Genomic DNA, 12,490 nt, shown 5'->3' on the forward strand with positions numbered 1-12,490 from the left:
TGTACCATCCCAACCGTTCAACAAACAACGCCATTACCATCACCCTTCACCTGCCCAAACCCACCTGGACAAAAAAGACACTTACATTCGAATGCTGTTCATAGACTTCAGTTCAGCATTCAACACAATCATTCCTCAGAAACTGATTGGAAAGCTGAGCCTACTGGGCCTGAACACCTCCCTCTGCAACTGGATCCTAGACTTCCTGACTGGGAGACCTCAGTCAGTCTGGATTGGAAGCAGCATCTCCAACACCATCACACTGAGCATGGGGGCCCCCCCAGGGCTGTGTGCTCAGTCCACTGCTGTTCACTCTGCTGACCCACGACTGTGCTGCAACACACAGCTCAAACCACATCATCAAGTTCGCCGATGACATGACCGTGGTGGGTCTCATCGGAAAGAACGATGGGTCAGCATACAGAGAGAAGGTGCAGCAGCTAACGGACTGGTGCAGAGCCAACAACCTGTCTCTAAATGTGAACAAAACAAAAGAGATGGTTGTTGATTTCAGGAGGACACGGAACGACCACTCTCCTCTGAACATCGACGACTCCTCAGTAGAGATCGTTAAGAGCACCAAATTTCTGGTTGTTCACCTGGTGGAGAATCTCACTTGGTCCCTCAACACTAGCTCCATAGCAAAGAAAGCCCAGCAGCGTCTCTATTTTCTGCGAAGGCTGAGAAAAGTCCATCCCCCACCTCCCATCCTCACCATATTCTACAGAGGTTGTATTGAGAGCATCCTGAGCAGCTGCATCACTGCCTGGTTCGGAAATTGCACCACCTCGGATCGCAAGATCCTGCAGTGGATGGTGAGGTCAGCTGAGAAGATCATCGGGGTCTCTCTTCCCGCCACTACAGACATTTACACCACACGCTGCATCCGTAAAGCAAACAGCATTATGAAGGACCCCACACACCCCTCATACAAACTCTTCTCCCTCCGGCCATCTGGCAAAAATCACCGAAGTATTCAGGCTCTCATGACCAGACTACGTAACAGTTTCTTCCCCCAAGCCATCAGACTCCTTAATACCCAGAGCCTGGACTGACACCAACCTACTGCCCTCTACTGTACCTATTGTCTTGTTTATTATTTATTGTAATGCCTGCACTGTTTTGTGCACTTTATGCAGTCCTGAGTAGGTCTGTAGTTTAGTGTAGTTTTGTGTTGTTTTACGTAGTTCAGTGTAGTTTTTGTATTGTTCATGTAGCACCATGGTCCTAAAAAACGTTATCTCATTTTTACTATGTACTGTACCAGCAGTTATGGTTGAAATGACAATAAAAAGTGACTTGACTTGACAGAAGGGGAAGCCATGGGCACCCAAAAGGGCCCCAGCTATGCCTGCCTTTTTGTTGCCTATGTGGAACAGTGCGTGTTCCAAGTCTTCCATGGTAATGCTCCCCAACTCTTCCTGCGTGGCATAGACAACTGCATTGGTGCTGCTTCATGCACCCATGCTGAGCTTGTTAATTCATCAACTTTGCCTCCAACTCTAACTTCCATCCTGCCCTCAAATTCACTTGGTCCATTTCTGCCATTCTCTCCTTTCTTGATCTCTCTATATACATATCTGGAGACAAACTGTCTACCGCCATCTTTCATAAACCTACTAATTCCCACAGCTATTTTGACTATACCTTTTCCCACCCTGTCTCCTGTACAAATGCTATTGCTTTTCTCAGTTCCTTCATCTCCAATGTATCTGTTCCCAGGTCGAGGTTTTCCTTTCCAGGACATCAGAGATGTCCTCCACCTTCAAAGAATGTGGTTTCCTACCTCCACCATTGTTGCTCACTGCCACTTATGCACGGGAGGGGAGAACTGGGGGGGACTTTGGGGTTCTCATGTTTAACTGTCGTTCATTCTTTGGGGCACTTCTCTGTTTTTGTGGATGTTTGCAAAGAAAAAGCATTTTGGGATGTAGATTGTATACATTTCTCTGACATTGAATTGGATCTTTGACTTTTGAACCTTTGCTGCCCTCACCCGCAACTCCTCCATTTCCTGGATGTCTGTGTTCATCCCATTTTCCCACTGCCTTAAAAGGGATAGAGCTCCTCTTGTCCTCACCTACCACCCCATGAGCCTCTGCATCTGACACATCCACAGTTTCTGTTCCCTTCAGCAGGATCCCACCACCAAACACAACTTCACCTCACCCCAACCCTCCGTTTTCTGCAGGGGTCGCTGTCTCTGTGAGTCCCTTGTACACTGGTCCCTCTCTACTAATCCCTTTCCTGGCACATGACCCTGCAAGCGATGGAAATGCTACATCTGCCCATTCACCTTCTCCCTTACTTTCATTCAGAGCCCCAAACAGTCCTATCAAGTGAGGCAATGCTTCACCTGTGAATTTGTTGGGGTCCACTATTATATTCGGTGCTCCTGATGCCGCCTTCTCTGCATTGCTGAGACCTGATGTAAATTGGGGGATTGTTTTGTCGGAACACCTTTGCTCCATCTGCCAAAAGTGGAAATTTTGGCAGGCCAGTTGTTTTCATTTCTACCTCCATTCCCGTTCTGACATGTTGGCCATGGCCTCCTCTTTTGTGACAATGAGGACACACTCAAGGTGGCAGAGCAACACCTCCTATTCCATCTAGGTAGTCTCCAACCTAAAAGCAGGAACATCGATTTCTCCTTCGGATAATTTTTTCCCTCCTCCTTCCCTCTTCTATTCCCCACTCTGGTCTCTTATTGTTGGTTGGTGCATGGAATGCACTGCCTGAGTCAGTGGTGGAGGCAGATACGCTAGTGAAGTTTAAGAGACTACTAGACAGGTATATGGAGGAATTTAAGGTGGGGGCTTATATGGGAGGCAGGATTTGAGGGTCGGCACAACATTGTGGGCCGAAGGGCCTGTATTGTGCTGTACTATTCTATGTTCTCCACCCACCTATCACCTCCCCCTGATGACCCTCCTCCTTCCCTTTCTCCCATCGTCCACTGTCATCTCCTAACAGATTCCTTCTTCTCTAGCCCTGTACCTTTCCCACCCACCTGGCTTCACCTACCACCTTCTAGTTAGTTCTCCTTCCTCCCCGCCCTCCAACCTTTTTATTCTGGCAGTTTCCCCTTTCCTTACCAATCCTGAAGAAGGGTCTTGACCTGAGAAGTTTCCACTGATGCTGCCTGACCTGCTGAGTTCCTCCACCATTTTGTGTGTATTGCTCTGGATTTCCAGCATCGACAGAAGTCAGCATCTATGTTTATAATGACCTAATTCAGCAAAAGCTTCTGCATCCTCTCCAAAGTCTCCACACCCTTCCTGTAATGGGGTGACCATAATTGCACACAATACTTCAAGTGCAGCTTAACCAAAGTTTTGTACAGAGGTAGTACGGTATGTGTTCCAGATTCTCATATTCAGTGTTCTGACCAATGAAAGCAAGCATGCCATTCACCTTCTTTCCCACCCTATCTACTCGTGTTGCCTCTTTCAAGGAGCCATAGACTTGGACCAAGACTCCTCTGTACATCACTTCTTCTAATGGATCTACCACTTCCTGTTTACTTTCCCTTTACATTTGACCTGCCACAGTGCAACTTGTCGCATTCATCTCCATCTGTGATTTCTCTGCACCAATCTGCAATTGATTATATTCGGCAGTAGCCTATGACAACCTTATTCACTCCCCATACTACCACCAATTTTAGCATTGTCTGCAAACTTACAGCCCAAATACATTTTCATCCAAATCATTTATATATTACAACAAGAGATCCTCCAGTTAGGGTAACAGCCTTCTACCACCACTCTCTTATTTCAGCACATAGTATGGGCTGAGGAGTCTGTTGTAAGCTCTATGTTCTATCTCTATGTTCTGACTTCCAAGTCCGAGCCAATTTTGAATCCAATCTACCAAGTCACTGTGGATCCTATGCGTCTTAATCTGGATCAGCCTACCATGAGTTACCTTGTCAGATGCCTTAGGAAAGTCCTTGTAGCAGCATCCATTGCTCTACTTGTGCCCCCCACCCCCCTCCCAAGTTTAGTTGCAACCCATCCTGGGACAGTTCCCACCTGCTCTAGAAGAGAGCCCATGATCCATGCTCCTTCTGCACCAGCTCCTTAGTTTTGCATTTAACTGTACTACGTTCTGATTTCTTGTCTTGCTTGCCCATGACGCAAGAAGTAATCTTGAGGTTACCACCTTTGGAAGTCCTCTTTTTTTAACATTCCACCTAACTCCCTAAATGATTTAACATGCAACTAAAATAATCTAGGAATTCTGAGGCTCTTTCATGTACACAGGTTTCATTTCATTTAAGCAAACTGTTATTCATCAAAACAGTTACCTCTTTCTGCCTATATCATTAGTAGCAAAATGGACCATGACCTCTGGCTGTTCACCTTCCTCTTTCCGAGTGAATTATGCCCACTCAGAGACATTCTGGTCCCTCACACAAGGGAGACAACACATTCTATTAGAGTCTCGCTCACAACTACTCTTGTCTGTGCCATTGAATGAAGAATTCCCATCATTATTGGTCGCCTAGATAATGCCCTGTCCTGCTGTGCAACAGATCCTGCTGTCGTCATTTTCCCCGGTAAGAGACTAACCCTACTACCCCAAACAGTACACTTGTTCGAGAGGGAAGCAGACACAGGAAATCCTTGTGCTACCTGCCTGTCTCACCTGGCAAATTCCCACTTAAGTGGAAGAAACTTTAGTGTAACCACTTCCCTAAAACTTGTATCACTTTATGCCTCCAGTATCTTCCTGAAAGAGTCAAGTTGCCTCTTCAGATCCATATAGTCTGAGCATCCAACTTGTTGGTAATCTCTCCCCTTCCCACTTCTCTCTTTTCCTATTCCCCATCCTGGCTCCCCTCTTACCCCTTCTTCTCACCTGCCTGTCATGACTCTGAGGTGACCCTTCTCTTTTCCCCAATGTCCACTGTCCTCTCCTCCTATCACATTCCTCCTTCTTCAGCCCTTTACCTCTTTCACCTATCCCCCTTCTCACTTTACCCCTCCCCCCTCCTCCCCGGCTTACCCACCCTTCCCACTCCCTGGTTTTTCCTATCACTTGCCAACTTGTATTCCGGCCTCTCTCCTCACCTCCTTATTCCCCCTTCCTTTTCAGTCCTGATGAAGGGTCTTGGCCCAAAATATCGACTGTGTATTCCTCTCCATAGATGCCCCCTGGCCATCTGAGTTCCTCCAGCATTTTGGGTGTGCTGTTTTCCCTCCTCACTGTAGCCCAGTATTCACCAAATCTTGACTTAACCTGCCAGCAGCACTTTCAACTCAAAGTAGTTCCTCTTGAAATAGCTTTCCAAGATGTCCTTCCACTGTAACTCATTTATTTCCAAACATCTCAGACCATGATTTAACATGCAACCATAATAATCCAGGGCTTTTTGTTTCCTTCATGTGCGCAGGTTTCATTTCAATTGAGAAAACTGTTATTTGTCAATACGGTTACTTCTTCAAGAGGAAAGTACCATGGTTACAACTGTTTGTGATTTTTTTTTTGTAGGAAGAAGTGCTGCCACAGGACACGCTTGCGCAGGTATCAACACAAATGATCAGGAGATCTGTCTCTACTTCATCCGAAAACACTGCAGCTTCAAAGGTACCTGTAAAGGCTGTTTTAGTGATATATTTTGCCTCTGACTTTTAATTAAGCATTTAAGATGTTTTTTTTTTAATCACATTGCTTTGCACTTGTGTTGCAATATCATATCTAATGTTTTCTTAAAAGAGAGCAGCAACAGGACGGCAGTGCGTTTGGGACCCTGAGACAATGCTGTTTCCATGGGGCTCAGGCCTGTAGCCAGAGATCTATTCTCCTCATTAAGTTTGGATCAATTAGCACATTGATGTTATTGAAAATAGTGCTTCTGGAAAAATATATTGTATCACTTCTGATTCATTCAAGACAAACAGAATCAAAACCATTATTGCCCTGTTTGCCTTTTCAGGCTATTACGATGGATCAAAAACAAAACAAAATTACAAATTGACCTCAAACTCAGGAAAGTGTAGTTACTTACATGCTGAGCATTTATGGGTAGCTTGTTATGCAACACAATGTAGATACTTCCATATAGATCTAACAGCTTTGGAATATAATTCAAAATTTAAATCTAAGCATTTCTGTGAACTGGACAGAGCATTACAAGGTCTACATAAAATAAAAAAGCTGGAGACAGGTATCTCTGTGAGACGTGGAATTACTTGAAGAACCTGAATACCTACCCAAATTTGGCATGTAGGTTTGACACTTAAATATTTAATCTTAATTGCACTTTAAGTTTTTATTTTGTTTATGTAGAATGAGGTAAACTCATAACATTATAGGTGCATAAGTAGTTATCAAATTTGCACATCACAGAATTGATGGCCAATTTATATTTCAAATGAAATAGCAGATGTTGTTGCTTGTTGAGATAACTAACTTTTCTACCTAGACTAACTTATTTCTCTCTTTCTCACATATAATCAACGGTCCCATATTTGAAATATTAACTTTTTGCCTTTCCACAGATGCTGCCCAGCTTGTTGGGTTTTTTACTACATTTTCTCTTTTTAATTCAGATTTCGTGCCTGCAATATTTGGTAAAACTTTAATTCCAGTCTCCCTGAGTTACTCCCAAAATTGTGTTTGCCGTTCTAGGCTCTAATCAATAGATCTTTAGAACCTTCAGGAGAACAGTGAGAGGACTGCACTCTATCTTATAAGAGGAGTGAGAATACGCTATCGAGCTCTTGAAGCCTATTCCACCATTCACCAAGATTTTGTTTGATCTAATACCTCAGCCCCATTTTCCAGCACTTTCCCCATATCCCATGAGTCCCTTAATGTTCAGATATGTACATCTAGTGGTCAAATGTCATTCATTTTATCTGCCGAGAGAGTTTTCTGCCATCATCCTGGTAGCAGTGTACATTCCAGCTCAGGCCAACATCAGGCAGGCACTGGAGGAGCTGAGCACTGTGATCTGCTGTCACGAAACAGTGCACTTGATGTCTTTCCTATCATTGTGGGCAATTTCAACCAGGTCAGCTTGAACGAGTCTCTGAGCTACTACCACAACATATGACCTATGAAACCAGAGGAGTCAACACACTTGACCACTATAATACCACCATCAAGAATGCTTACCGTGCCATCCCATGCCCACACTTGGTAAAGTCCGATCACCTGGCTGTACTTCTACTTTCAGCATATAGGCAGAAACTAAAGACCATGGCAATAGTGGAGAGGACCAAGAAGTGCTTTCAGGACCTCTTTGAGTCGGGGGACTAGATACCATTCAGGATTCATCTTCAAATCTGAATGAATACGCCACAGTCGTCACCAACTGGCAGGAGTGTTCAAGGACATCTTCAGTCTGTCACTGCTGCAGTCGGAGATTCCCACCTGCTTCCAATGGGCGACAATCATAGAAATGTCCAAAAAGAACAGGGTGAGCTGCCTCAATGATTATCACCCTGTTGCACTCACATCTACTGTGATGAAGTGCTTTGAGAGGTTGGTCATGGCGAGAATCAACTCCTGCCTGAGCAAGCATCTGGACCCGCTGCAATTTGCCTATCGACACAACAGGTCTACAGCAGATGCAATCTTACTGGCTCCGTAATTGGCCTGGACAATAGCACCACCCACGTCAGACTGCTGTTTATTGATTACAGCACAGCGTTCAACACAATTGTACCTTCAGTGCTATTCAACTCATTGGGAGACCACAGTCTATACGGATTGAAAATATAATCTTGTTCTTGCTGCCAACCAACACTGGCACACTTCAAGAATGTACTCTACTGCTCTGCTCCCTCTATGCCCATGACTATGAATTTGCTGATGACACCACTATTGTTGGCAGAATTTCAGATGGTGTTGAGGAGGCGTATAGGGGCGAGATAGATCAGCTTGGTTGTGTGGTATCACAACAACAACCTTGCACTCAACATCAGTAAAACTAGGGAGTTGATTGTGGACCAGGAAAAAGAAGTCGAGGAATCAGCTGTGGAAAGTGTGAGCAGTTTCAATCTCTTGGGTGTCAGCATTTCTGAAGACTGATTCTGGGCCCAACTTAATTGTGCACCAATTCTACGTCAGAAGTTTGCAAAGGAACATTTAAACACGCTTGATGCATTTTGGAAACAAGCCCTGTGGACTGATAAAGTTAAAATAGAACTTTTTGGCTGCAATGAGCAAAGGAATGTTTGGAGAAAAAAGGGTGCAGGATTTCATGAAAAGAACATCTCTCCAACTGTTAAACATGGGGGTGGATCGATTATGCTTTGGGCTTGTGTTGCAGCCAGTGGCACGGGGGACATTTCACTGGTAGAGGGAAGAATTAATTCAATTAAATACCAGCAAATTCTGGAAGCAAACATCACACCATCTGTAACAATGCTGAAGATGAAAAGAGGATGGCTTCTACAACAGGATAATGAACCTAAACACATCTCAAAATCCACAATGGACTACCTCAAGAGGCGCAAGCTGAAGGTTTTGCCATGGCCCTCACAGTCCCCTGACCTAAACATCATCGAGAATCTGTGGATAGACCTCAAAAGAGCAGTGCATGCAAGACGGCCCAAGACTCTCACAGAACTGGAAGCCTTTTGCAAGGAAGAATGGGCAAAAATCCCCCAAACAAGAATTGAAAGACTTTTAGCTGGCTACAGAAAGCGTTTACAAGCTGTGATACTTGCCAGAGGGGGTATTACTAAGTACTGACCATGCAGGGTGCCCAAACTTTTGCTTCGGACCCTTTTCCTTTTTTGTTATTTTGAAACTGTAAAAGATGGAAATAAAAAAGTAATCTTAAAATATTAAAGAAATGTGCCATCTTTAACGTTATGCCTTTTGGAAATCAGGTCATCTTTTACTCGCTTAGCTATTCACAGTAACGGAAATTTTGACCGGGGTGCCCAAACTTTTGCATACCACTGTACATCTTATTGTAATTTATAGTTTCTTTATTTTTATTATTATGTACTGCTGTCGCAAAACAACAAATTTCATAACATATGCCAGTGATATATCTGATTTTGATACATATTGTTTCTATGTTGAATGAACAGACAGTTGAGCCTCTGTAACCCCTCTGGATAGAGAATTCCAAATTTTCACTACCCACTGAATGAAGAAAATTTTACTCATTTTGATCCTACCCTTAAACTGTTTTCTATGGCCCTAGGCTCCTCAGCTATTAGAACTCTGCTTCTACCCTTAAAAACTCTTTAAGAAGTTGTTATGGTTCAATGAGGTCTCGTTTAAATTCCAGCCCCAGTTTACTTAGTTTCTCCTCAAGGGCAATCTGCTGTTCTTGGAACCAGGGACTCCCTCTATAACAAATACATATTTCCTTAGATAAGGAGATGAAGCAGTGCTGTGAAAAGAATATAATTATCTCAACATGCATTGACCTTAGGGAAGTGGTGCATATTTATCAGATTGTTAGCAGGATTTCAGACCACGAGCATACAATGTACAGTGGGTTCCAGTTAATTGGGACATATCTGCATATTTCAAAATATGCGGTGAATCTAAGTATCACCAGGAAATAAACAAATTAGTGTCCTGGTGCAGTCACATTAACTTGGAACTGAATGCCCTCAAAACCGTGGAGGTGCACATGAGACTTCAGGAGAAATAAGTCTCCTCTGCACCCATTTATCATCACCCTATTGATAGTTAGCACCGATTCAACATTCAGGTCCCTGAGCATCGTTATTTTGCAGGACCTCATACGAGAGAACCACATCTCCTTCATTAACAAAAAGTCTCGACGGTGGATGTACGTACTTCATGTGGTAGTCAGTAAAATTCCATCTTCCCCAGAACATACTGATGCAATTCTGCACAGCCACCATAGACAGCATCCTCATACCAGCCATCATTGTCCAGTTTGGTACAGCATCTCCTCAGAATATATGAAAACTACAGCAAACTGTCAGGTCAACAGGAAAGGTCATTGGCTGCAGTCTAACATCACTGCTGGATCATTGTGTGTGCAGGACAAAGAAAAGGGCATGAAAAATCATTGTGGGCACAACCACCCTGCAAACTGCCATTTTCAAACACTCCCTTCTGGAAATCATTATAGGGCTATTAAAACAAAAGCTTCATGCCATTACCCAGGCAGCTAATCTGGTCAACCATTTGAATTAGCCCCCCTGTCCCATCTCCTCTATGTGTTACCCCTCTCACTGCACTACACTCTAAACACTTTAATCCACTTTATATAATGTTTATATTGTAAATACATGCTGGTATTTATTTATGCACATTTTATCCCATATCTGTAGGTTAACCTCTAACTTTATTTTTTACCTAATTCTTTATAATTGTTGAATGTAATTTTTGTTGCATGTCGTGCCAATGCACCACAGAACATTTCTAATTCATGTAAATGTATATGGTGAATAAAGTTGATCTTTAATTTTTGCTGCCTTTTTGTCTTCAGATTACAGTCTCTAATAATCTGTTTTCTTGATATCAATGGATTAAAGTGATCACACAAGATGACAGAATGAACCAGCATGATGAGTAACATCCAATTTCATCCACATATATCCATATAACATATAACCATATAACAATTACAGCACGGAAACAGGCCATCTCGGCCATTCTAGTCCATGCCAAACGCTTACTCTCACCTGGTCCCACCGACCTGCACTCAGCCCATAACCCTCCATTCCTTTCCTGTCCATATAGCTATCCGTTTTTACTTTAAATGACAATATCGAACCTGCCTCTACCACTTCTGCTGGAAGCTCGTTCCACACAGCTACCACTCTCTGAGTAAAGAAGTTCCCCCTCGTGTTACCCCTAAACTTTTGCCCCCTAACTCTCAGCTCATGTCCTCTTGTTTGAATCTCCCCTACTCTCAATGGAAAAAGCCTATCCATGTCAACTCTATCTATCCCCCTCGTAATTTTAAATACCTCTATCAAGTCCCCCCTCAACTTTCTACTCTCCAAGGAATAAAGACCTAACTTGTTCAACCTTTCTCTGTAACTTAGGTGATGAAACCCAGGTAACATTCTAGTAAATCTTCTCTGTACTCTCTCTATTTTGTTGACATCTTTCCTATAATTCGGTGACCAGAACTGTACACATTACTCCAAATTTGGCCTTACCAATGCCTCGTACAATTTTAACATTACATCCCAACTCCTATACTCAATGCTCTGATTTATGAAGGTCAGCATACCAAAAGCTTTCTTCACCACCCTATCCACATGAGATTCCACCTTCAGGGAACTATGCACCATTATTCCTAGATCCCTCTGTTTTACTGCATTCTTCAATGCCCTACCATTTACCATGTATGTCCTATTTTGATTAGTCCTACAAAAATGTATCACCTCACAATTATCAGCATTAAACTCCATCTGCCATCTTTCAGCCCACTCTTCTAACTGGCCTAAATCTCTCTACAAGCTTTGAAAACCTGCTTCATTATCCACAATGCCACCTATCTTATTATCATCTGCATACTTACTAATCCAATTTATCTCCCCATCATCCAGATCATTAATGTATATGACAAACAATATTGGACCCAGTACAGATCCCTGAGACACACCACTAGACACCAGCTTCCAACCTGACAAACAGTTATCCTCCACTACTCTCTGGTGTCTCCCATTCAGCCACTGCTGAATACATTTTACTACTTCAATATTAATACCTAATGATTAAACCTTCCTAACTAACCTTCCGTGTGGAACCTTGTCAAAGGCCTTACTGAAGACCATATAGACAACATCCACTGCTTTACCCTTGTCAACTTTCCTAGTAACCTCTTCAAAAAATTCAATAAGATTCGTCAAATATGACCTTCCACACACAAATCCATGTTGACTGTTCCTAATCAGACCCAGTCTATCCAGATACTTCTATCCAGACTATCCAGTCTATACCATCTCTAAGAATACGTTCCATCAATTTACCCACCACTGATGTCAAACTTACAGGCCGGTAATTGCTAGGTTTACTCTTAAAACCCTTTTAAAACATGAGCAATACACCAATCCTCCGACACCATCCCTGTTTCTAATGACATTTGAAATATTTCTGTCAGAGCCCCTGCTATTTCTACACTAGCTTCCCTTGAGGTCCTAGGGAATATCCTATCAGGACCCGGAGACTTATCAACTTTTATATTCCTTAAAAGCACCAGTACTTCCTCTTGTTTAATCATCATAGTTTCCATAACTTCCCTACTTGTTTCCCTTACCTTACACAATTCAATATCCTTCTCCTTAGTGAATACCGAAGAAAAGAAATTGTTCAAAATCTCTCCCAACTCTTTCAGCTCCACACATAGCTGTCCACTCTGATTCTCTAAGGGACCAATTTTATCCCTCACTATCCTTTTGCTATTAATATAACTATAGAAACCCTTTGGATTTATTTTCACCTTACTTGCCAAAGCAACCTCGTATCTTCTTTTAGCTTTTCTAATTTCTTTCTTAAGATTCTTTTTACATTCTTTATATTCCTC

General features: G+C 42.8%; 1 protein-coding gene across 3 annotated transcripts in view; it reads left to right on the top strand.

The window, feature by feature from the left end:
• The window catches only part of LOC140202620 (protein mono-ADP-ribosyltransferase PARP12-like), an 84,356-nt gene that overhangs the window by 13,510 nt on the left and 58,356 nt on the right, over window positions 1–12,490 (top strand). For all 3 annotated transcript variants that reach the window (XM_072267686.1, XM_072267684.1, XM_072267685.1), the window contains exon 4: window positions 5,497–5,592. In XM_072267686.1, coding sequence (XP_072123787.1) covers window positions 5,497–5,592 — 96 coding nt within the window. The remainder of the gene's footprint in view (window positions 1–5,496; window positions 5,593–12,490) is intronic.

This window comes from Mobula birostris, chromosome 9 (genome assembly GCF_030028105.1).
Source record: "Mobula birostris isolate sMobBir1 chromosome 9, sMobBir1.hap1, whole genome shotgun sequence".
Classification (NCBI taxonomy): Eukaryota; Metazoa; Chordata; class Chondrichthyes; order Myliobatiformes; family Myliobatidae; genus Mobula; species Mobula birostris.